The sequence below is a fragment of the Myodes glareolus genome, chromosome 5 (genome assembly GCF_982192425.1).
Source record: "Myodes glareolus chromosome 5, mMyoGla1.1, whole genome shotgun sequence".
Lineage (NCBI taxonomy): Eukaryota > Metazoa > Chordata > Mammalia > Rodentia > Cricetidae > Myodes > Myodes glareolus.
In genome coordinates this window covers 68,525,384-68,552,258 of record NC_142030.1, presented here as the reverse complement: position 1 = coordinate 68,552,258, position 26,875 = coordinate 68,525,384, and the positions used below count along the sequence as shown (strand labels likewise).

Sequence of the window (26,875 nt, the reverse complement as noted above, 5' to 3'; positions counted from 1 at the left end):
GTTGAATCTCCCTAAACATGGCCCCTCTCAGTCATTGATCTGACTGACGGACAAACTCCAGCTTCAGGGCTTCAGGCACTCAAGGGTCAGTTCCTCTGAACCCAAAGTCTGAGGAGAGACAGGAAACAACTTTTTCAGGCCCACTTTGCAAGTCCTGTGGCTCTTGCTATGGCAGCTTGTAAAGCACAGGACGATGAGGAAGTGTGCACCTCAAATGCCAACCAAGCTCACCAGCCATGCTCCAGGCAGAGACGACTGAGTTCACTACCCCTAAGGGCCTCAGCAGCTCTCAATAACACAGCTTAATTAATGCTTCACGGAGCCAGCAAGGTGTAAGGGTTTGGGGGATGCCAGAACTAACTCTCACTGTGGAGCCCTGGTTACAATTCTCCGGGGAGGCTGAGAGTTGGCAGCACCCAGAGGGCTGGATGGGAGGGACCCTGAGAGACAGGCACCTCAGGGAGCGGCACACAGCCTTCAAGTGCTGGAGAGGCCCACAAAGGGCCGCGCTGCTCACCGTTTTGCTTGGCTGTCTCGTAGTCTTCTTTGCACACCAGCCGCCCGTCCTCCATCAGGTAGAACTCGTCCCCCGTGGCCAGCTGCCGGTTGCAGATGATGCAGGCGAAGCAGTGCAGGTGATACACGAAGTCCTGGGCCTTGCGGACCACCTGGGTTGGGGGGATGCCCTGCTGGCAGGCTGTGCATTTTGTGCCGAAGCGCCTGTTAGGATGGCAGTAGAGAAGTAAAAACAGGGGTCGTGGTTGCAGGCTCTACCCTTTACCAACCCTCTCCTGTCCCACAGCCCCAGTGTCCAAGGAGCACCAAAGCTTACAGTACTCTGGGCCTCCTGCTGGCCTCATTGCTCTGTGCCCAGGATGCTAGCACAGCAGGCAAAGAAACTGGATCAGAGCTAGAGTCTCAGTTCCCATCCCACCGCTAACTTCCCAGGGATCCACAGGGACATCCTCAAGGCACAGAGGCGAAGGACGGCGCTTCTAAGTGCCCCTCAGAGTAGGAAGTCACCCTTCACCTCCTTTTCTCATCTTTGTGGTGCTTCTCAAAAGACCAGCCCGGCAGGGAACCCTATGTGACCACTCAGTCTGGCATACACAACCTTCATACAGTTTCCCATAGGAGGAGGCCAAGTGCAGTCAGTTGGGGGACAGTGCATGCCCGCATCCACACAGGCACTCAGGAGAAAACAGAGTCATCCAAGTGAGGCTTTGAGGGCACACGCATGCATGCACGCACACATGCACACATATTGAGCACACAGGAAAACCCAAAGCTCTCCACACAGCCTGAGATGTCACCTCCCAGGTAGGCCCAGGAAGCCGCACTGCCAAACCCTTCCTATATTCTCCAATAAGGAACCTGCAGATCTCACTTTGGCAAAACCTGCTTTCAACAGCTTTTGTTGTACCCCTTTCTGGACTGGCCCCAAGGCAAGAGAAAGCCAACCAGTGCCGCCCTTTACGAGAGCTAGCAAGGGAGGAGAAATAGATACATTGAAAGAAGCATTTGGCGAGGTCCCTGAAGCCCATCTCCCCATCCCAGGCTAAGAGCCCCGCGGAGCCATTGCAATGGCCCAGAAGCAAGAGAGAAACACTAGGGCTGGGCAGCCAAGGGGGCGGTTGGCCACAGGTAATTCTTCCCAGTCTGGAAGGAAAGAAGGAGGGAGGCAGGAGGGGATGGGAAGCTGGGGCAGAGTTTAAAACAGCAATCAACCTAATTATTCATGACACTTCACACAGCAGAACTTTATCTTCTTCAGGATGAGAGACTTCGCCTAATGGATCGGGGGAAGGTTTGATTTTAATGGTCCTTTTAACTAATGCTTATAGGCAGCCTGATTTCCCCTGAAAGGACAGTACATATTTCATCCACATTAATACCAAATAAATTAATTATGGTCATGGCTATCATGATGAATCCCAGATTAATGCAGAATGATGGGTCTCTTATGCAGCAAGGATACCTGCTGAGGGGGTTGCATGGGCCTGCAACAGACATGGACAGCTGTGGCTTCCACGGCACCCCACCAGGGACATAGTGTCCTGGAGAGAAGTGGGGGGTCTCCACATCAAGAGTAGCTTCGCAACAGCCAGTAGTATGGTAGGGAAATTGCAAAGGACTGGGTACGAGGGACTGAGGTCTGCCTCTTAGTTTAGAGAAAGCTAGCCTCTTACGTGTAGCGGGAGTGTGGGACATCATGAGCACCCCCAAAATGATCAGCATCCTATCTCAGAGGGACCTGGGCTTTTGTCAAATTTTCACAGAATTGCAGAACCCAGAAAAGCAGTTTCTCTTTGCTGAATAACAAAGTTAGAGGTTGGTTACAGAGGGCTGGACTTGAGTGTGGAGAGCACATGCCAGGTCTGCCCCAGCCTCAACCACCCAGAACATGGGTGATGTCCAGGCTCCCTCCACATGCAGCAAAGCTGCAGCGGCTCCTGGCTTAAAGGGAGAGGCAGGACAGTTCTATCCTGTGTGTGCAAATGCCTGTGTGTCCCTGTGTGCATGGGAGTGGAGCAGGGAGGCAGACAGGATGAAAGCTTTTTCCATTCACCCCCACTAATGAGCAATGTCCCCCGACGCTCACCACAAACCCTTCCAAGAAGTTCCAGAAAGAATGGGAGAGCGCACCCACGCCTACAGACGAAGATGCTGGGGCAGAAGTCTCCCCAGGGAAGATGTCTCTAAGGCCAAGTCTTCCCAGGAGAAGAGGGCTGAGGGGGGACCCCACACAGAGTAGGACCCCATAGCAGCCTCTCTCACAAGAAAGCCACTTCCCCGAGCCTCTAAAGAGCAGACGGGCTTTCAGTAGCCAGAAGCCCAACTGATGCGAGCGAGAGACGTGAAAGATAACACGGGATAAATTTAATCTCATCCCGACAGTGATTCATGCCCGAGGGTGCAAGTGCACAAGGAAAATGAAAAATAAATGGACTTGCCCACTAGCGTTTTTTTTTTTTTTTTCCCCAGCCATTGGAGCAATTTTCCTGATTGTGGGATTTATACCAGTGGTAAGTGGAAGCTGCCCCTGGCTACCTTTTCCTCCTGAAGAACGGCCAACAGGATCCTTGCCAGGGGCACTTTGTGCACTGCCTCGGTCCTGGAGCTCTCCTGGCCTGTCCTAGCCCCAAGGAACATTCCAGTCACAGCCAGGGGTCCCAGAATAAGTGGTGAGGCCACTAGGGTGGGGCAGGTTGTGTGCGATGAAGACAATGGTCTCGAGTGTCCAGTCTCAGACCAGCCACAGTCACAGGTGAGGAAACCGTGGTGGGTGACACAACTGTCACATCACCAGCCATAACACAACACACGGCCATGTTTAAAATCCCTGGAAGCACAGCTAATACACACAGAGAGTCAACAGGCTGAACAGCAGTCTGGTCAGTTTTGAAGGGTGCTGGGGTGAAGGAGGAGGTGGACACTAGCTAGGGAGCATGGCTTCTGGGGATTCTCCAGGCAGCGCCTCCTCATTGTGGCCAAGTATCTACCGTGTGTAGGCACTGCCCGCTCCACAATCCTGCACCCTGGCCTCCCTCTCTAGAAGGCCCTTCCTGCTAGCTATGTCCAACTAAGCCTCCTAGGACAGCCACTTTCACACAGACAGCAGCTAGAGCTCATCCGAAGTGAGCACAGAAGTGACTTCACTTAGGGAGCAGAGAGCGTGCCTACCATTCCCAAGACCCTAGGCTTAAACAGTGGAAGGGAAGGATGTGCTGATGGCTCCCCTCCTACTTGTCCTTATCCTCACCAGCACGTAGTAGGGGAGCAACAAGACCTGCAGAACGGATGAATGGATAGGTGAATGGACAAACGAACTCCTGAAAGGTGCACCCTGAGTAGCCAGGGAAGAGCGGCTCCCAAGAACAGAATCGTTCCCATCAAAAGCTTTCCTAGTGAGGATGTGGTGTTCCACGGTGAAACATGAAACATGAAACTTATCATCCACTGTCATTAGCATCACCTTCATCTCACAGATGGCTTCAGAGTGACCAAGCTGAAAAGTGGGTATTGTGACACCTCGCAACAAATAGGAAACTGAGACACAGAGGGGCAGCATGCCGGCTCCCGCTCACATCAATGGTGAAGGAGAGAATGAGGATTTGAACTCAACACTTCCAAAGCCACACAGGTTGCACACAGCTGGCATCAAAGGCAGCAGACACAGACTTGGTGTCTGGGATGGCTTGATCTGGCTTGGCTACTTGATTGATTGAGAGACACCTGGGAGATTAGTGCAGCCCACTCTGGCTGTGTCCGTGAGGGTGCTTCCAGAGAGGACTAAGTGGGGTGGGGGAGCCTGTCCTAATGTAGGTGGCTCCCTCCTATAGGTTGATGTCCAGGGTGGAATAAAAGGAGACAGGCTGGAATGTGGGTGATTGCTCCATCTCTCTTCTCTGCCTCCTGATCAACACAACACAAGCTGCTCCTCCATGCCTTCTCCACCATAATGAGAAGCCAACCCCTGACACTGCCAGCCAAAGCAGATCTTTCTGCCCTCAAGGTTTTCTTCTCTCTGGTATTCGTCACAGCAACAGAAGACTAACACAGTACCCCTGACCAAAGCCCAGCCTGAATGCAGGGCCTCATGCCCCTCCCATGTCCCCAGCAGCTCCTGGGCAGTATAATGCCCTCCCCTCCCTGCACATCCGTTAGCCAGGGCCTGCTGTGGTAGCCTTCACCCCATTGTGTGTTCACCCATCACACAACTCAGGGGCTAAGGAAGGGACAAAAACATCAGAGCCATCTCTCAGGGCTACCAAAGTCCCCGGTAAGAGCCAGGTCATCTGTTCTAGTGCCTCACCTGAGTTCCTGTCTCTATTTGTCTACCCCTCTGATCTTGATGGGCCTGGCTGGGGCACTTACAAGCGCAAGAACGCAGTCACAGTGTCTGGATCCTCTGTAGAGACATCAGTGGGCAGGTCCTGCCGACTCAGAACTTCTAGATCGAGGGTCACAAAATCCTACACTTCAGACAGTTTTAAATGCTGTCACCTGACCAGATCCACACAGTTGTTTTGTGGTCCCTGAGACATCAGTCAGTGCCCCTATTCACCAAGCTCCTGCTGTGTATCCTGCATGGCAGAGCCTGTGAATCCACGAGCCACCGTTCCTCACAACCAGCCCCTCAACTCAGGACTCTCCTCTTCCCACTCCCTGCCAGCCCAGCACCCCCTACTCAGTCCTTGGTCACTACAGCTCCTGGCTCAGCATCTAGACCAGGGCCTCTAGTGACGTCACCACGCAACCCTGTTGTTCTGCCTGTTTAGTACTCGATCTCCTCCTGAAGGTCTCAGCCTTCACCCGTCTTCAGCTGCTGATTCTGATAGTCTCCCCAAGACCTTGTCTCAGTCACCCCACTGTGGGATGCCAGACCCCTGTCCACTAGACACTCTTTCAAGAGGGCGCTCTAGTATCGACTCCAGGACACAATGCCTTCATTGTCCCTGCCTCTGCCTCTCAGGCCACAGCCCTGTGACCTCAGTGAGACTCCACACCCACCTGACTAACCTTTCTCTCATGCCCTCTGGCTTTCCTGACTTCTCTCCACCTTCACCTTTCCCCCAAGCACAGGGGTCTGGGCAGAGCTGAGGAAAAACACACCGCCTCACCGCGTAGACTTCCTTTAATCGTACCCCAAGAGGACCCCAGTAATCAACACAGGCCCAGTTCCTGATCTTCCAAAGAGGAGCCCTAGACACATGTGTTACCCCAACCATGTGTTACCCCAACCCATTCTCTCACAGTACCAGATTTCCCCAGTCCTGGCTCCCTACAGGTGACCTGGGCCTTCCACATCATTCTACCTGTTTCTTTGAGCCTTCCCTTCCACACACAGGACACATGACACTTTTTCTGATATCAGACCTGCACAGTCCCCCTCTACCACCCCATGTCTCTACTTCCCTTTAGAGCAGACTCCACACCCCACCTTCTACAGAGCTCCCAAATTCCTTTAACCAACTCCTCGGAAGAGGTCTAGAGTTGGCAACTCCCGTGCCCCTGGGCCAGACTTCTCCTGAAGCCAGCCTGCCAGTGTGCTGCCTGGTCAATCAAGTCTGCACTTGGCAACTCCTGGATAGCCTCGGATCGGTAAACCCAGCGGTCCATTCTCTTCCCCCACCGACATCCTACCTCTGGACATGTGTCCCCTTCCCAGAGTAGGACCTGGGTTTCAAGAACATGTGAAATTAGCCACACAAGGACCTTTAACAGTTGAGAAGGGGGCAAGGTGCCACCACCTCCCAGCTGAGGACCACAGAGATGGGGTTGAATCCTAGAGCCCTCCCTCGGGGTTCCTCCCTCACTCTTGGCTGCTGGGAGGCGGGCAGCGGGCACCAGGCCAGGCCCCAGTTCAACCTCCTAGGAGTGGAGCTGCCACCTCACGATGCACCATCCCAAGGAAACAAAATACTGCCTAACTTGATTTTATGCTTTAATTGCTTGGCGCTGATTTACGACGGGCTGTATATTTTCTTCTCGGCTGACACTTCCCTACATGTATTTCTTTTATCTATCACCACACTTGACAGGTGAGTTTCTGATATTTACTGTTACTGTATGTACCAATATTTCCAACATATATCACCACCCACTCTAAAACCACAGCCATGTCATGGGCACGCAAAGCTCCGGCTAGTATCTGGTCAGTTTACTCCACACGTTAAAAGGGGTCGCCTCTGGAGAAGGCTGACACCAGAGTACAGGAGAGTCTTGGGATGGGGGCATGGCCCCGTTAACAGCGTGAGATCACAGTCACATTCCCACGGTGCCAAGATTGCCCCACGATCTTGGTTTTTTAGCGTATGTTTACAGTGGATATGTCGTGTGCACATGTGTGTGCATGTCTGAGGGGAGTGGATATGTCGTGTGCACATGTGTGTGCATGTCTGAGGGGAGTGGATATGTCGTGTGCACATGTGTGTGCATGTCTGAGGGGAGTGGATATGTCGTGTGCACATGTGTGTGCATGTCTGAGGGGAGTGGATATGTCGTGTGCACATGTGTGTGCATGTCTGAGGGGAGTGGATATGTCGTGTGCACATGTGTGTGCATGTCTGAGGGGAGTGGATATGTCGTGTGCACATGTGTGTGCATGTCTGAGGGGAGTGGTCATGCAGGTGCTGTAGCTTGTGTGTGGAGGCTGGAGGCCAGTCTTGGAAGTTAGTCCTTACCTGACCACTTATGTGAGGTATGGACCCTTTTTATTTTTATGGCTGCATATACTAGGCTGGCTGGCCAGCTCTCTTTCAGGGGTTCTCACCACAGAGTGCTGGGATTCCGGTATGCACTGCTACACCTGCCTTTACATGGGTTCTAGGGATTTGAACTCAGGTCCCCGTGCTTGCCCACCAGGTACTTTATCTACTGAGCCATCTCCTTAGTCAGTGATCTGCTTTTTATTTAGATTTTGTTATGATTATTTGGTTTTTCTGAGATAGGGTCTTAACTCACAGAGAGCTGCCTGCCCCTCTGCCTTCCAAGTGCTGGGTTTAAAGGCATGTGCTACCGTGTCTGACAATTATTTAAACTATTAATGTGATACTTTAATTTTCTTTGAAGAGCATGCAATATTGCTATCCTGAGATGAATGTTACCGGAGAAGCCTTAGAACTAGTAACTTAACCCAACCCCCTCACTTAGCAGAGAAGGAAACTGGAGTCCAGAGATGGGTAATGACCAGAGATGTCCAAGACCACACAGCTGAGCTAATGAGGAAGGGATTGGAGTGCCTGGGTCATTCTCCATTGTCACCTTCACTGGACTTGGAATCATCACGCACGCGGATGTCTAGGCATCGCTAGAATGGTCTTTTTGGAAAGGTTTAATTGAGCTTGGAGGACCCACCCTTCAAGCAACTGGAATCCCAGACTGAATAAAACCCAAGAAGTGGGCTGAGCACCAACATCCCCCGTGCTTCCTGACTGCAAACAATGTAAACGGCTGTCTCCTGTTCCTCCTGCCATGACGGACTCTTACACCACGAGTCAAAATAAATCCTTTTGTCCCCCAAGTCGCTTTTATCGGGGTCACCACAGCAAGGAGAAAGCTAAGGACTACGAAGGCCACATGTCCTCTCTTGCCCTGCTGGAGTCAGATGTGTTTCCTAAGAAACAATGGGGCACAGAGGATCTGTACCCCAAAAGCTTTCAGAAGCCAATCCTTTCCCCATCTGAGGTCACCTTCCCCAGTTGCCTCCTGAAATATCCAAGCTCAGCATTCCTGGTCCCACAGTCTGGCTCTGCTTCATCTCCTGCTGAATCTCTGGCCAAGGTTATACCATGGTTGTCAGATCCAGTGTCTGGCCACTGCCCATATAATATGCACCAAGAAATATCATTTGAATAACCCCATTAAAGTATTCAACTGCCCTTGTAGGTAGGTGTTATTATTATCCCCCTTTCACCAATGGCAAGAGCCTTGGCACAATGGTAACCCTTCATGCCGCATTCCTCTTCCCTAGGTCTAAAAGAATCTCTTCCCTAGGTGTTAGTCAGCCTCTGCCAAGAGGTTGGCTCTGCTACCAACAACTGTAGGCAGAAGATTCACCTTGGATATTTGATTCTGGGCCAGAGTCCAGTCTGTGACCAGTCCCATGGTGCCCCATGTATCTGTGCCCAGATAGTCGATAGACCTTGCATGCTTAGCTTGTCTCCTGCAGCTAGAGATTGCTGATCTCTGAGTCCCAAATTACAGTGGTTTAGCAGACACTGACAGATAGTGGAACGGGAACTTGAAGACAGAGTGCCACCCGGTCCCTCGGGGTTGTAGGTTTTTGTTTTTGTTTTTCTCTGCCCAGTGTTAGCAGAATCCCTCTTCTGTTTCTCCCTCTCAGAGTGGGATTCTAGAGACATAGAAAGTTTTCTGGAGAACAGAGTCACAAGTCAGACACCGACTCTGACAGTCATGGGGTGACCTTGGCCAGAGATTCAGCAGGAGATGCACAGGAGCCAGACTGTGGGACCAGGAATGCCAACTTGGTGGGAGTTAGTGCGTCCAAGAGGAGCCTGGCAGGAAGGGATGGATGGGTTGAAGGAGGCGCAAGGGGGAGGGTGGATGTCTGAGAGCATTGGTAGTGCAGAAGTGTGTATCAGGAACCTGTAGAATAGGGGCAGCAGGAATGACAAGGAGATAGACCGCTGGGACTTGCCACCCAAATAGCCAGGCATGCAAGTGACACAGAGAATGAAATGGCTGACTTGTTCTGCTGCTGGCCTTAATGCTTCCCACAGCTGCCACTCCTGGGTCACCCAGATCCACTGTGCTTGGGGACCTTGTTTCCCCAGCCCAGTGCCATCTGCCCCCCAGACTGATTTGCAACTGTTTAGTTAGAAAGAGTCCCCCATGGCAGGAGATCCTGAGATGTGATTTCCACAGATGTCGGGAGGCTGGGCTCTGGAGGGTGGACATAGGGCACAGCTGAACTCAAGGGCTCTGGCTGGCCGGACAGATAATCCCGGGCTCATCACCACCTGATATATGGCTGCTGGTCCCCAGGGAGACCTGCTGGCCTAAGTAATTGCTTCTGTCTTGATTACGGGCTGTCACAGATGACTGTGGTTTGGTCCCTCCAGTGTGTTCAAGTCTTACAAATGTCCATGCACACAGGCACTATCAGGACCATCTGATCGTTACCTTAAAAGGTTTAATTTGTTTAGCAAGGGAATTAGGCTATAAACTATTCAGAAATTATGGAAAGCCACATGTCAAGGAGACCCTCCTGCCTGCAGGATCCTCAGTTTCCGATCTCTCCCTCTCCCTCCCTTCTTCCCTCCCTCTGCCCATCCCCCCATGTGTGTGTGTGTGTGTGTGTGTGTGTGTGTGTGTGTGTGTGTGTGTGAGAGAGAGAGAGAGAGAGAGAGAGAGAGAGAGAGAGAGAGAGAGAACGTCTGTCTGTCTGTCTGTCCCCTGGCAACTGTATAGTTATCAGAAATACAAAGTGGCTGAGCAAAATCCTGGCCCCAGACTGCGCCCACAACTACCAACAAGCCCCAGAATGTTCTCAGCCTTCAGCAACAGGCTCCTGGTCCTACTCCCACATCAAAACGAGATGGTTGCTCCCATGACCTGACCTATCACTGGACAGCTTCTGTCCAGAGCCCTGTCTGGTCCCAGGCTTTTTACAACTTCGACACCCCAGCCTCTGACCCTAGGCCAGGCCTCTCTCTTCCTTTCCTACCCCTGCATGGACATCACTGCCCTGAAGAGAACGGCTCGTAATGTGAACTAGCTAGAGCTTGCTTCATCTTCCTCAGTCCTAACGGTGACTCCAAAGGGCCGACTGATGTTCTTATTCCCGCTTTAGAGATGGCAAAGCAAGGCCCAGTGAAGTCTGATGTTTCAAGTTCACACTGATCCTGGCTTAAAGCCTAACTCCTACCTCTTCTACGAAGCCCACCAAGGAGCAGGCAACCTCGTTTCTTAAAGACAAACCTGTATTCTATGGGCTTCTGCCTTCAAATCATATAAGGAACAGAGAGGCTCTGGTCACTGAGGGACTAAGGGGAGGACACCGGCAAACCGTGCACAGCCAGCAAAATCACCCTGTGGCAGCCAAACAGCCAGCATGCTGCAACACAGCGTCCTGGACCGCAGGGATAAATCACACAGCCCCAAGGACGCTGCCTACCTGCCCTTGGCTGACAGCCACCTGGAGATTGACTGGTTGGGGGAGGGACTGACGAAGCAGAGGAAATGCTCACCCACCTAGCTCCCTGGAACTGTGTCCTTCACTCCTTGGGAGAACCCCTTAGCTACCTATCGGGGTGAAGGCCTCAGGATCAAGTAGGTATCCCCCAAAAGCACTACCTTTCAGATAGGCGTCTTCTAGCGTCACGGCACCCTAGAAAGCCCGAGTCTGTCGCCCACAGTTCCTGTCAGACTCCTGGTGGCCCAGGGTAGCCTGGAGCTCCCCACATCCCAGGACGACCATGAAGTCTTCCCTTTACCTGGACGCTGTGTGACCTTCACGCCGTCCACTCCACAGCCACTCTGGCTCTCACACCGTAAACAACGTGGCTTCTCTCTCAAACCACACCCGTCAACAGGACTAGTTTCTCCATGGCTTAGCCCCTGACACGCTCTAACACCCTCCCCACTCTGCCATCCTACCTGGACACGGGCCACTCTAGACAGTTACAGGTCATCTCTACCAGATGCCCTCAAAGCTGAAGGAGGGAGAATAGGAGAGGTGGGAGCGGCCCTGGCCCTGACAGAGGGGCTCTAACAGCCGTACCCTCCACAGCAGGGCCATGCACCCAGAAACAGTCACAAAAGCCCTAGCGTCACGTGGACGTGGTCCCCACAACCTTCTCCGCACTTGAGAGGTCAGTGTGCACTCTGACCCAGAGAAAGGCTGGGTGCTTGTTCTTTTGCTGACAAGCGGCTAGTAAAAGATAGGATAGATACCACCAAGCACCATCTGGGGTCACCAAACTGCTTCTACAACTCCGTTTTGCAAAATGACCCGATGCACCGTGAATCTTCTATAGGAAGTAACATCAGAATTCTGCCACTTCCTAAGAAAGCAACAAAGCCCAGAGATGCTAAGGGATCTGTTTAATGGCACCCGCACAGGAACCTAGCTCCCAAAGCAGGGAATCCACCCTGGATGCACTGTGCTTCTTAACAAACGCAGTCAACAGGGTTTGGGATGCCTTCCACATGGAGGGTGGCCCTCCTAGACCCCCCCCCCGACCAACTCAGTAAATTATACCTCCTCATTTCTATGTAGTAGTCCCTCTCCCCTTGGGCTTGAAGATTTTTATCTCCACTGAAGAAGAGAAGCTCTTCCCAGAAAGCAAAAACAAAAACAAAAGAAAAAACCTCAACTCTCAGGGAGCAGGTCAGAAGTCAACGACTCGCCAAGAAAAGCGCAACACATAAAGCCACCTCCAGGGAAGTAGTTTTTTCTTTGGGTTTACAACAACATCGCCCCCTGCTGCCTGTGGCCAGTATTACATCGCTCCCCGGTGGAAGGATCGCCGGTCCTGCTGGTGTGGCTCTCTCAGTTCCCACTCTTTGCTGCTGAGAGAGCACACATTCCAAGGGCACTGGCTCTTCACACCACACTCTTGACTTACAAACTTCACATCGAACACAAGTGCGGCCATGCACAGCAATAAAGTAGTTGCCTTGCCCCACGCTAGGGGCAAACACAATATCCCTGGAACTCAGAACCACAGTGAGGGTCCGCAGAGCAGGTGAGCCCTGTCCCTGTCTCAGGGCAGGGTTACGCAGCAGCTGCCAGAGAAGACCACAGTGTCCTTCCTCTGTTCCTTCAAAGAGCACAGAGAAAGGATTTTCCCTGGCTCTGGCCAGTGTCTTCCAGATTTCTCACCAGAGAGCACACTGCAGCCAACTGGCAAGTGCATGCTCACTCTGATTCCTTTTGCAGAGTCCCCAGAGGTGTGATTCCTGATAGCCTAGTGTGACAAGAGGGAGTGTTCCTGCCACACCCCTAAGTTTCTCTTGGCGGCAGTTACCTGCATGGGAGCAGGTGATATTTAATGAGCTATAATAAGAGGCAGGTTGTCCCCGAGCCCCAAACAGGCAGCAGATCCTAAAGTACCATGGATAGGGAGTAAAGTTCTGACTGACAGCCTGCCTGCTCCCTCCCGGTCCTTCCCTGGTATAGGATCTACAGCATCAGTTTGTACCCAGAAAGCCTCAGTCCCAGAATTGGGCAAGGCTCATAAATCAAATCTCCTCACTGGGACACTGGAAGTTGCCAATCTTCCCTTCTGGTTAATGGCCTTGGCCTTCCATTCCCTCACACAGCTCCCCTCACAGAGCTAATGGCCTGCTTCAGCACTGAACCTGTGGCCAGCTCCCTCCCCACCAACCTTGACCCAGCTCCAGGCCTGCAGAACAAAGGGAATAATTATGGCTGTGTTTCTCAAGACACCAGGCAAAATGCGGAAGAAACTGCTCACCAAAGCCTTTGTAAACCCACTGTGAAATTTACTACTTGTTTCTCCAACCCAGCTACAGTCTATGGGTCAGGGTTGGGTGTTTCTGTGGAAGAATAACACAGGTCCCCAGCCAACAAGGAAGATAAGACAGGCTCAAGAGGAAGGAGCTTGTCTGAGTCAGCCATGTGAGAGAAGGGGAAGGGAGAGGGTGTGATGCCTCTCCAGGACTCCCGCTACCAGGAGCTATTCCCTGAGCTTCCATGGAGGAGTGGGTCACCCTTAAGAGTATAGTCATCCTGCCCAGAGGAGGAAGCAGCCTGGAATAGGTGCTGAAGCAGGAAGGGGACCACAGGGAAGCAGTGAATGAAGACTGGAAGGAAGACCTGGGCCAAAGTGCCACCAGGCAGTTCTGCAGGTGAAGGGACCCTAGAGAAAGAGGGAGCTGGGATCAGAGCCTGAGCTGTTAGGCAAGGCAGCTGATCTGGAGAAGCTTGGGGACTTCAGGAAGCAGGCGCGGGCCAGTCAGAAGTCACTTCTACAAGGCTGAGAGCCAAGGTGTGGGGAGGCCATGGAGGCGGGGGCTGCTGGGGTCCTGACCTGAGTGAAGAAGGCCTCTAGTGACCCCTCTCCTGCCTCACCCTAGGCCCCTCCTGAATCTAGGGAAACCCCCTTTCCTTGTCATTTCTTCTCCCAAACTCTTGTTTCTCACTCCCTTTCCCAAGCCATAGCCAGCTAGACACCATTAAAACAAGACAGGCCCCTAAGGCAGTACTGAAGGGCTAAGGGAAACATTTGATGGGGACCCCCGAGTCCCTGGCTCTGGTAGCCTCTGCCTCTACCACACCTGCTACTCTAACCTGCCAGGCTAGGCCAGTCAGAGTCCCTGGACTCTGATGTCTAACCCAGGGACCTCTCAGTACCTGGCCTACCTCTCTTTCTGTGTCTGAGAAGGTAATTTAGACTTTGCCTCACCTCTGGAGTTCTCCGAGACTGTCCCAAAGTACAGGGACAAACCAGAGGGCCACCTCTCCCCCATTCTCCTCTGGCCCTCCTTACACACCTTACACACCTTACACACACACACACACACACACACACACTACCAAAGCAATCCACCCCATGAGGGCTGCCATGCTGCCTGGCCCAGTCATCACTGAGGCAGCAAGACAGAGACAGACTTTGTCACCCACTGAGCAACAGCGTGAGAGGAAGGGGTAGAAACAGAGGAGGCAGAGGCGGAGAAAACCAAAGGAAGATGGGGGAAAAGAGGAGCAGCGACCCCCCACCAAAGAAAAGGAAGGAAGAGCTAGGGGAGGTAATGTTTCATGGAAGGAATTAGAGGAACTCAGAATTCACCATTATTTCTCCTCCTTGTGCCCAGAACATATATGATCAGGAGACTGTGCACAGCCCCTCCATGGCTGATGGCTGGTGGCTGGTCATGGGTCCCAAATGCTTCCCCAGGACTGGGTGAGCCTCCCTGCTCTATTCTCATGGACTCTCAGGGCTAGTGTGAGTGAGCACCAGGCTCAGTGTCTCCAACATGTCACCCCCCCCCCACGGTTTTCCTTTGGTTGGATAGTCCGTGTTGACTAAACCCTCAGTCTTAGATAATTAATGGGTCCTAGGAAGGAACTGAGCAATTCAGAAAATAAATTCTGGGAGACTCTCCCCGACCCAAAGGTCCAGCGAGATTTTCCTGATGAATTCAGTTCCAGAATGAAAAGTCCAGCCTTGAGAGTGTCAGGTGATCTTTCTTCCCAAGAACTTTACACATATTGCCCTACTTAAAGCCAATATGTAATGAGAGCTCTATTTATAGCCCCATTTTACGGATAAGCACATCAAGGCACATAAACGTTAACTGACTAAAAGAACACAGCCAGTAAGTAGTTTCAAACCTAGACAGGACCGGGCTCTTGACTATCACATGAGACCACCTCCTCATAGGTTTCCATTCCAGATAACAAGACCCATGGAGCCTGGCTTGAATCCCTCAGAGCAATCTTTCCTCACCTCTGAGGCCTGAAAGCAGCCAAGAAAACAGTCAGAAAAGCTCCTCCAGCTCTAGGGCACCAACTGAAATCTCCTACTATGAGAGTCCCCCGGAAAGATTTGGCAAACCCTGAGCCCCAACTCACTAAGACAGATAGAGAAGTTCCTCGTGCGAAACCTGACCCATGCCCCCGGCTGCTACACTCTGAGGAGCTCCAGAGAGGCCAGATGGCCAATGGGCTGAGAGAGGACCTCAACAAAGGGCTTCAGCAGGATCCCTCCAACTCCTCAGGGGCCGAAGACCCTGCAATCTCCCTATGTCCCACTGTCTGAGGGAAGAAGGCAGCGGCAGCCAAGTGAGGAGCTAAGGAGCGGCAGGTCGTAACTTACTTGAAGAAGTCTTCCTTGCAGTAGACGCTCCCAGCCCTGGAGAAGCACCTGTCAGCCAGCTGCATCTGGCAGTCTGCACACTTGAGGCAGGAGCTGTGCCAGTGTCTGTCCAGGACCTTCAGGATGAACTTATCGAGGATGTGCTGGTTGCAGCCAGCGCACTGTGGGATCTCTACAGAGAGGAGAGAGAGAGAGAGAGAGACAGTGAGAACCTTCCACAGCCAGATCCCCCCAGGTCCTCATGGACCCGACCCCAGGCTGCCACATTTTCACTCCGAGGCAGAAGTTGTATTGAAAACATCAGCCCAAAGCGAAGCATGTCTAGGCATGGACTGAGACCATCTGGCCTAAAAGGCAAACACTATCAGGAGTGGGGTAAAACCACGGTCCGGGCCTGAGGGTGCTCAAGGGAATCTCAGTATCTTCATGGCCTGAAAAAGACGCCATGACTACCTCGAACTGTGTGTCCCCTGGTAATGTCCTCTCCTGTGCTCCAGGCAGGAAAGGCATAGATTGGTTTTCCAGACTCCCTTCCAGCTTGGGTTCTGAGCCAGGGGTGGAATCCAGGGCCTCACACATACTAGGCAAGTCCTCTACCACTGAGCCACATCCCCAACTCCCAGCTTGTGTTTTGGGTTGGTGGAAGTTCACTAGAGGTACTGAAAGAAACTTAAATTCAGAGCTTAATCAAATGGATGACGGCTGAGAAACAGACCTGCATCATATTGGTGTAGGTCTTAGTAGAGGCAATGGGAAGCTGTGGTTGGAATGCCCTCCACAATCATGGCAAAGGCAATGAGGTTCTGAGGGTGGATATTAGACCTGGAATCAGTGAGCTGGCTCCTCCAAGCTGAAAGCCACTCAGCACCTGGTAATGGACCACTCTCCGCTACAATGGCCAAAGTAGGTTCTGTTGCCCATTCTTTTCCTCAGTGAGTAACTTATTCACTACTTCAAAATCTATAGAAATGATTAGGCTTCTACAGCTGGATGAACAAATTGCGCTAGTATCTCCAGTTTTTTTCCCCTATGCTCCTACACACACACACACACACACACACACACACACACACACACACACGAGGGGAGGTAACAGACAGTAAGACTGAGCATCAAGGTCCTACCATTGGCCCTCCCTTAGCCTCCTCCAGATAAGCAATTGTAGGATTCACAACCATGAGTTTTCCTTATCTGTTACAATTAATTTTTGCTAATTGTTTGCACATAGTTATTCCCATTGGAAAGAAGGAGCCTCAGGGGCAGAAGTGGTTTCTCCCTCACCCATTAGCAGGTACCTGGCACTAGAGGACAGCTTCCCAAGATTATCTACTACACAGCAACTGTTCCAACCCACACTACCCACACTCCCTTGGACCGGCTCCTGTGTTCCCACCATGCTACACCACGTTGGCAAAAGTACCAAACCCAAACGGCTCGTGAATTCCTCATATTTCTCTACTCATGTTCAAGAGAGCCATACAAGTTTTAAATGTTTGCATGGGAAAGCATTGAGAAAAAACATTTCAAAATCTACATAACCACTGAGATTTCCCCTCACTCTCAGAGGAAAGTCTGCCATGGAGAAAACGAATAACAAAAGCCAGGGAGGATGCGTGTGGGAAGAGAGCCCTCTATACTGTTGACTGGAATATAAATTACTGCAGCCACCGTGGGAAACACTGGGGTGTCCCTAAGAACAGACTCGATGTGTCTCATGGTGCCATTCCTACGTACATACCCTAAGGATGTACAGATGGCACGCAATGGAGACACCTCCTGTGTAGCCATGATTACTACAGCACTGTTCAGCATAACTGAGCCTTGGGATAGGCCTAGGTGTCCATCAACAGGTAAATGGGTAAAGAAATTAGGGTAGGGGCTAGAGAGATAGCTGAACAGTTAAGAGCACTTCCTGGCATTTCAGAGGGCCCAAGTTTGATTCCCAGTACCTACATATCAGGAGGTTCTCAAACTGACATAAATCCAGTTCTAGGGGATCTAACACCATCTTCTGGCCACTGTGGACACCTGTACACATGTAGTGTATACAAACACACACACACACACACACACACACACACACAAATAAATAAATAATATAAATCTAAAAGATAAATAAAGATGGAGCTGAGTGTAGTGGTCCAAGCCTTAAATCCCACCTCCCAAGGGACAAGAGAAGACAGGTCTCTGAGTTTGAGGCCAGCCTGAGCTACACGTTCCAGACTAGGCATAGCAGCATAGGGAGACACTGTCTTAAAAAGGGGTAGGTATATTTACACAATGGAATTTTTATTCAGTCATAAATAATGCAATTAGAACTGAGCAGATTCTAAATAAATTTTCAAAAAGATGAAACTGGAGCAATGGCTCAGCAGTTCAGAGCTCACAGAGGACCAGCGTTCTGTCCCCAACCCATGTGTCTCACAACCATCCTTACCTCCAGTTACAGAAGATCTAATACCCTGCTCTGACATCTGCAGGTACCAGACAGGGACATGGCACACAGACACGCACTCAGGCAAAATACTCATACAATGCAATAAAATTAGCAATGATTAATTAATTGAAATTAATTATTCATTCTATTAATATAGCAATTATATTGATAATTATAGCTATTATTTATTACATTAATTTATCAATTGCTATATTAATTAATTAATACGATTAATGATAAGTAATAAAATACATCTGAAAATAGAAGGGGGCTAGGTGTGCCTGTAATTCCAGTAGTTGGGAGGTGGAGGCTGGAGGATCAGGAGTCAAAGATAGCCTGAGTCACATAGACCATTTGAGACTAGTCTGGATTACATGAGATCTTGTTAGAAAGAAAGAAAGAAAGAAAGAAAGAAAGAAAGAAAGAAAGAAAGAAAGAAAGAAAGAAAGAAAAGAAGGAAGGCAGGAAGGGAAGAAGGAAGGGAGGAAGGAAGGAAGGGAGGGAGGGAGGGAGGGAGGGAGGGAGGAAGGAAAAGAGACAGGTGACTATTTGGCAAAAGAGAGTGAATGTGGGGTCAGGGAACTAGAGAGATATGGGGCAAGCAAATGTGATCAAAATATGTTATATACATGTATAAAAAGCTCACAATGAAACTCATTATTATGTACAATTAACATATACTAAAAAAATGTCTTGCAAACATCCATGTTCAGAGAAAGCTTTCTTGACTATCAAGACACTTACTTGAACTTGGGATATTTGCTAAACCTCATCAGTATCCTGTAACAGCCAAGTGGCCACCTTGAATCCAATAAGCTCCAATCTCAGCTGTCCCTTTCGGAGCCTAAGTAGGGTCAGCATTCAGTGGAAATCAGATCTGCTAGGCTCTGCCTTCTTCCTTGACTCCTTTCTCCCAGAAGTACAAGGGAGGGGATGCAGGCGGACACTTGCTAATTGTCCCAGTTAGCACTATAGGATTTCTTTTTTCTTTTCACTTCATAAATATTTTTTCCAAGGCAGGAAGGTGACACACACCTGTCAGCCCAGCATTTAGGAAGCTGAAGCAGGAATGAGAGCTAGAGAAATTAGGCTATATAGCAAGACCCTGTCTCAAACAAAATTAGTTTTCCTCTGTGAGAAAGGCATTTTTTTTAAAAACTGGTATGTACTTACGGAAGAGTTCTAATTGCCCATGGTAGTGACTTAACAAGAGCCAAGGGAAGGACACAGGGATAACTCGTAGATTCTAGAACCAGACTGCCTGAGTTTGAACCCTAGCCTTTTCACCTTGGATAAATGACCACTCTGCCTCAGCTTCTTACTTGAAAAACTGGGGCAATGAGGCCAGTCCTACCCCGCCCCCTGCAGGATTACTGTCAGGAGAGCGCAGGGCGCAGGGTGCACGGCCGATCTCCATGGGGGTTCTAGGTGGTCACAAGATAAATGAGCGTACTAAGGCGTGGAAAATCCTGCCGGTGTGTCTGTGGACTTCATTTTTCCGGGCCGTGAGCATTTCTCCCACATAACTACATAACTCACTGCTCTCCCATGCAGATGCAAGGAATGACCATCGTGGAGCAATCCCGCAAACCTTGAGGCATACCTGCCTGCCTCAAAGTATTCATCCAGCCACTCCTGTAGTCTCTCTCTGGGGCCACCAGGGAGTGCAGCCCATCCCCCAAGAGCCTGGGGAAGGCTTGGGAAAAGTGCAGGCTGGGAGAGACTGCAGGAGGCAAAGCCCTGCGTCGACAAGCCAGATCAAGCCAAGCCTCCAACAAGGGACAGTGGCGCTTCGGTCCTGAAGTGAAAGGGTTGGGTTGGCCGGTTAGCAGGGATGGCTGCTCTTGCTTATCTGGCAGGGAGAGACAGACAACTCAGAAGCCTTCCGGAACAAGTGAATCAAGGACAACAGGTGGAGAGCCCGCGGAAGCTGAACGAGGACCCTGCGGTGGGGGGGGGGGGGGGGGGGAGCCGGTCATAGGGCAGTAGCCACTTGACTGCAGTGTCCCGCTGCACCAGCCACCTGCCACCGCTGGGCTTGCGTCCTACTCAGCAGAGCAAACCTAGGTCATGACGCCTCACTGAGGACTTCTTTGTGGAACTGAGCAAGCTAGCAGCAGGACTCTGAGCGGGCTCTGTCTTGGCTTCCCAGGCCACAGGTTAATCCTACCCAATTGTTTGGTCTGTTCTCCGAGGAAGGATACGACTGTATTTCTCCTCCAACCTACCAATGCATGTGATGAGGGCGAGGATGTATGGCCATAAAATTTATTTCGAGCAAGGTACCTAGCGGGAGACTTAATATGATGGGTATTCGAGAGCGACTACATTAGGGCTAATGTATGCAGGGAGCCGCTCTGGAGCGGGAGCTGGGGCACACACAGGCAGAGCTCAGCCTGGAGCACTGAAGGCTGAGGGAATCCAGTTTTTCAGCCAGGAGACCCCACAGCTGGTCAAGCTGGGACACCCAACTCGGGGTGGCCAGGGGAGGCACGGAAACCAAACTAGACCTTGGCTTTGGCACAAATGTAAGGTAGAGATTAAGGGCACATTTTATGTTCAAGAACCTTTCCAGATTGTTTTCCATTTGAGAGACAGGACAGAGAAGGGGAGAGTTTAAAGTATAGATAACTTAGGGGCACTTGGAAAGACCCAGGGCACGCAACAGTATGAACAGTAAAAGCAAGCAGGGATGGGGTGTGGTGGACAGTAACAGGTCTCAGGTCTTAACTCCATGGTTATACAACTAAACAGGGAGGATTGTCTCAGCCCCACTTCACAGAGGAAGAAATGTCTGCAGGGTCAGCAGTGTGCCCAGAGCCTGTGGGCAGTGGGGTGAGAAGTGAGTCTAAACCTGGCTGAACTCTTTAAGGCAGGCCAACCTGGGGCCAGACCTGAAGAGGACTTACCCCACCGCTACCCACCTTACATTTCTAGACAGGAAATGGACTCTTGTGCCTAACATTTGAGCAAATGCAAATATGTGAGACACAAATTTAGGATTTGTGTCAGCATGGGATGGATGCCTAATGCCCACGGGAGAGCTTGGAGCCAGAAAGACCCTGTCCATGAAAATCTCCTCAGCTGGGAGGAGTAGGCTTGTTGAAGGCACCTGTCAAGTTCAGACCCATCCCTCCTCTTCAGTAGGAGCTCATCTGGGAGCTCAGACCCATATTCTAGGCTACACAACCCCATGGGAAAAATTTCAAACAGCTACAATGTCTTTTTGGTATATTGACTTAGTGTATGTTTATGATTTGGAGAGCCTAACCAGGATGGAGGTCATGGAACCTTCCCACCAAGACAGCTACACACACCATTTTAGAGGCTTGAGACTTTCCAGTTCTCTAGTAAGAACAACTTCTGGCTGTTTTTAGTAACATCGCAAAGTCTTCCTTTGGAAACTGGAATTAAGAAGAGCCCTGGAATCACAAAAGACAAGTTCCTATCTGTAAATTCAACTCATAGTAAGAGAAGTCGTTTCATTTGAAGTGGGAGTTTTCACCCTAACTGCACAGCAAGTGCCCTATAGTGATGGTCTCTGCAGACAGTAAACTCGGGCTTGGAAAGACAGCCGAAACTCTGGGAGAGCCAAAGAAGGAAACGGTGATGCGGAACCACACAGCAGAGCATCCCGTGTCCTGTAGAGTGACATGGCTCAGGCATGGACTTAGGTCCAGCTGCATGTGCACATAGGCCCCGTAATCACCCATGCAGGCCTCCTCCCATACAGCCACACACTCATAGTCACAATACACACAGAGAAACCCAACCACAGGTAAACAAAGACACATCCTATGACACCTGCACATACGCATAAGCCTTATCTGGCTAGATCCTGTCATTTTATAGAGGAGAAATGATGGCAGAGACAGAGTCTCGAAACTGATGTTTACAGAGTGACTAGGATATAGATGAACCACTGGCCAAAGGTTACACACACACACACACACACACACACACACACACACACACACACACACATTTACAAATACTTAAAGATATGCACATATAATCCAGATGTGCACATGTACATGGGTGCAAACAGGCCACCTGTTTTGCATAAATATGTACACATATGCGGCAATGCACACAATTATGCACATATACATAGGTCAAGGCATTGTCATTTTGGTAAAAAGCCAAGCCTCAAGTGAAGTTTGGTGATATGAAAGGAATCGAGGGAGCTGTCCAGCAGGGTTGGCTGGGAGAGTGTGCAGGAATGACACGGAAAGCCCTAGGAGATGGTGCTGGGGTGGTGGGGGGAGATCAAAACCCCTGAGTTTTGTTTTGTTTTTAAAAGCATTTAATGATTTGTCAAGTTTGGACCTCCACATCCCTCAGTCTACCCTCTTGCTTGGAGACTGGAGCCAGACCTATACGCAGATCCCAGGTATGAGCAAATAACTGAACTTCTCCGAGCTTCAGCTCTCTTCAGCATGAAATGGGAGTGATAATATGACACCTGCCCGTTATTGCCAGGTTGTGATCACATGATCTCATGTGCCAGTGAGCACAGAACAGCCAGCTCTACCAGTGCCCAGTTGGTTCCCTCCTCCATGGTCTCATAGCCAGTCACCAACAAGGTGAGTTTACACAGCTTGTGCATCAAGATGGCTTCAGACTGGGGCTGATTCTCAGAGTAGCAGAGCTTTTGTCTAGCATGTGTGGGCTTCTGAGTTCAACCTCAGAAACTGTCAAGAAAAGAATGACTTCACATGTCGCCATTTCCCCAATACACCTTTCTCTTTCCCTCACTTCAAATCTCTCTTCCTCCGCCTTGACTTTGGAAACATCCAGATGTCACCTTTCGAAATGTTGTCCTGGAGGATGGAAAACAATGCAATTGCAAGACTTTCATCGCTTTGGGACAAAGAAATCTAGCAGGCTCCTCCTTAGAATGAGGGCAAATTTGTCCACCCTCATGTGAATGGTGAATAGGAATGCACTCACTTTTTATTGTGTAGACAGATGAGGACAGAGAGAAGCTTCTGGCATTGTTCTTAGGGACAACTACGCATCCAAAGGACTGTAGAACCTTCCCTGAAACCCTAAGCTATTTCATTCAATCTATTCATCAAGAGTCTACAAGACCCAGACCCTCAAAGCTCCTGCAGGAGGGTCAGGCCAGGCTTAGTTTTCAGACTGGTCCAACAGAAAGTGGGTTGCACTTCTAAGGCTCCAATTTCTCCATCAGGAGTTTCAGAAAACTAGCAAGTGAAAGAGACCTGAAAAGATCTAATGTGGTCTATGACAGATCAAGTCATCCACGCCGTCTTGTGATATCTAAAGAGCACTGCCCGTTTTCATCACCTACCTCTGGTTCTTTTCACTTTCGAGAAACTTCTCTCAAGGAATCAGAGGCCACCAGTAAACATTTCAGAGGGTATGTGTTCACTGAATCAATTTTCATTCTTTGAAAAAATACTGTTTTCTATCTTTTTGGCCACAGAAGGTCAACAGGGTAGAGAAGGGAATCACTAAGGAGACTACAACACACCCAGCAATGACTTCTAAAATGTACTGAGGCAAGGGCGCCTTTGGGGGGGGGGGGGACGAATCAGTTTCAGATCTTCCCGGTGGAATCACAATGCTGATGCAGGGCTCTGATGGATTTAAAGCAAGTTAGTTTGTACTGATAGGGATAATGCCCATTTGACCATGCTCGGGAGCCAGATTAACATTTTGTGAAATCTGAACTTGCAGTCTTTATGGGGCATTGCTTTTTAACTGCCTTGTGGATGGGTAGAGTCCAGTTCCTCAGCATTGGGCTCAGCAGTCTGATGCTCAGAATGGGATTCCTCCTGGCTGCTTCCAAGACAGGGCTGTGTGGAAGATGCATCCCTGCTCCCTGTTTGTAGACCTCACAATGCTACTCTCTACTCTCACTCAGTTTGGCCATTTTCTTGGGACATCAAGGAAGGCTGTGAGTTAGTGTCTCATGGTCATTTATTTATTTCCAGGCATTCTTTGAAGGAGACCATCAGAAGGTCCTGAGAATATAGGTCTTCCCTAAGGGCAGGCACATACTTGGGGACTGAATCAGGGTAGAACCTTCTTAGTCTCCAGGACAATTTCTGGGGCTGACAGCAGGCCATGGATTCCACTGATAACACCAAGACCACCTCTCTCTAAGACTTTTCTCCTCAAACTCTTGTATAGGTAACTCCACGGGAATAAGAAGTTGGTTGATGTAAGTTTCAAAAAATTCAACTTGTTTATTTACGTTTCTTTACTAACTTTTTAAAATGGGTATGCATTCATACACAACTGAATTGTGCACACTCTCTTCTTGAAAATTTCCACTCCTGCCTTACATGTAAAGAGGAGAAACAATGGGCAGAGATGTTTAAGAACAAAGCAGAGAGTCACTTCTTTCTTTCTTTCTTCCTTCTTTCTTTCTTTCTTCCTTTCTTTTTGTTTTGTTTTGGGTTTTTTGTTTTGTTTTGGTTTTGGTTTGGTTTGTTCTTTCATTCTGAGCTTGGGAAAATACAATGTAGAAGCTCATTTGTTCACTCTGGGAATGGCCAGCTCTAAAGTGTCCCCACAAGCTAAGACAGGACATATCAAGTGATAGCACACTTGGCCGGCTCATCCCTGAGTTCTGCAACATCTAACTCTTCTAAGCATAGATCAGAGATAAAGCTATGTTGAAATTAAATTATAGTTTCCTGCTTGGGCAATTGTCTCAAAAATAAACGTTCCAATTCAAAGGTGTCACCATTGCTGATGGCAATAAAATCTATTTTTTTTCTGACCACATGCTCTCTTGTAAGTTGTCTGATAATTGGGACCTATAGAACCCAGGGCTGGTTCATTCAGCAGCTTACAAAGAGGAAACCTCAGGCCCAGGGTTCCGTCATATGAGACAAATTGTAACTAGATGCATGTGGCGTTCCCCACTTTTTCCTGACTCAACTCTTTGTTACTGAAAACATTTAGTTCATTTTTATTGAGCAATTTAAGGTTACTTTTTAATATTTTTATTTATTCTAGTGTGTTTTCAAGAGACACTAAAAAAACTTTCTAAAATGTCATAAAATCGTGATTTTCATAACCTAGTTAAAAATAATCTCAAAAACAGCATTACTAGAGGACAGAATTCTGATATTAATTATTAAAAACAAAGGGAAAGGACTCACTGAACATCATAATATTTTGTGGTGAGAGACAATGAACAAGCCACAAAAATGCTGGGAGGAAAAAAATCCCAACTTAAAATTTGGCACCACATTTAAAGTAATCATATTCTCTAGATGAACGTATCTGTTTTCACGCTTGAAATATATTAATCTACAAGCATCTTGTTAACTAATTCCTACATTGCCTCCTGGTTTGTTTCAAGGAATGTCTTACCAACTGGAAGAGAGCTAGTCAGTCTTGGTGCCAGAAAGGACCTGCGATGATGTCCTTTGCTTGGTTCCCTTCTATTCTTTCCGGCTCCCTTTCCCCGGCAGATCTTATTTGTTTACTTGGCAGTCTGAGGTCTTTTTGAAAAATCTCTTTTGTTCTGTTTCTGCTTAGCCAGTTTAAAAAAACAAAAACAAAAAACCAAAACCTCCAAACAACAACAACAACAACAAAAACCAAAACCCCAGCCACCTTTTTAATAAAAGAGTGAATTCAAAACGATTCTGGGGAGCAGGTTCAATGTTACCATTTTAAAACTGTTATTTTGAAAATATTTTCGTATGAATCCAGCAGCAAACAACTGGAATGTCATGTGTATTTGCAGAGAAATGATTATCTTCCAGAAGATAGACCGCTGTGGAATTAGTATCCTTCACTGGGATATAAAATATTCTGGCAACTGTAAATAAAACAGAAAAATACACTAAACAAACCCGTGGCTGTCTGGGAATGCTGTAGATACATCCCTATTTCTATTCCCCTTTCCCATCTAATCATTGCTAAATCTCCACACAGTATTTTTCTGATGTCATATTCTGTAGCAATAGCCCATATGTTTGGCAGCCTCTCTCTCATAAGGAGAAACTTCCAATTAATTTGGCTGTGAAGTTTTGCTCTATTTGTCTATCCCCAGAACCAATCTCTTAACCCCCCAACATTATAATTAAAGCAAATTATAATTTAAGGGCATCTGGGGGTGAGGTACTGCAGTAAAACATCTGTGGCTAGACCTCACTTGACAGGGAGAAGATAATGGGGAGTCTGGTCAGAAGAAATCCAGGAAAATAGCAGCAGAAGTGAGGGCTCACCTCACCCCACAGGATAACCATTCAGTCTGCCTCCAATACAGTTAACTCCAAGTATATTTTGTAAGGGAGAATCAATTCCAATTTTGCCAATTAAATCCAACCTGGCTATCTATCACCACCAACGACCTCAAAATGGCTGATACAGGCACGATTTTGATGATGGCCACTATAAAACTGAAAACTAACAAAAACAAAAACAAAACAAAACAAAAACAAACAAAGGCTGCATCTATTTGCAGCTGATTTCTTCTGCATTCCGCACACGATGGTGGGAGCCAGCGCCAGGGCAGCTTCTGGCCTACATCTGGCACCTTGTGTTCTGTTGCCGATCCTGAGGACAGGAGCTGGGTCTCACCACCTTGGCAGCTGCTGGCACACAGTCTCTAAGAAAACTCCTGTGCTGTGAATTCTAGCTCAATCCCACATTCCCGCAAAGACTTCACTAACAATGGGGAGGGAAATAACCAAGAGGAAAGATCCTAAAGCCAGCCAGCCAGGTTGGGCCCTGTCTGCACACATCTGTACTATGGACATTGCCGGGAGAAAGGCAAGGAGAAGGGGCAGAAAATCATTGCAGAGGTAAATGGGGGGGGGGGCGATCGAACCATCTCCAAATCCTCAGTGCCAACAGAATGCTCCTAGTGCCACCACACACGGTAAGCTATGAGTCTCTCTAACCTTGGGTTTCCACAAAGTGAGTAACATCACCCATTGCTTCCTCCTCATCAGCTTCGTGCACACGAAGCTTCTCAGCTCTATTCTCGATAAATTTTCCTAATTGCAAGAAATGACACAAGGTCACTTCATCCAACCCCACCCATCCTCCCCCATCCGCAAGTCTTCAATTAGAAGGGCACACGCATTTCCCAGCCAGAGAAATCCACCAAATAGTCACTGTGTCAACCCCA

The 26,875-nt window shown here is 49.2% G+C and overlaps 1 protein-coding gene across 1 annotated transcript in view; it reads right to left on the bottom strand.

Annotated features, from left to right (window-relative positions):
* Positions 1-26,875, bottom strand: part of Lhx4 (LIM homeobox 4) — a 42,603-nt gene that overhangs the window by 9,556 nt on the left and 6,172 nt on the right. Inside the window, exons 2-3 of the mRNA XM_087906398.1 lie at positions 15,312-15,483; positions 518-720 (exon numbers count right to left, since the gene is read on the bottom strand). Coding sequence (XP_087762524.1) covers positions 518-720; positions 15,312-15,483 — 375 coding nt within the window. The remainder of the gene's footprint in view (positions 1-517; positions 721-15,311; positions 15,484-26,875) is intronic.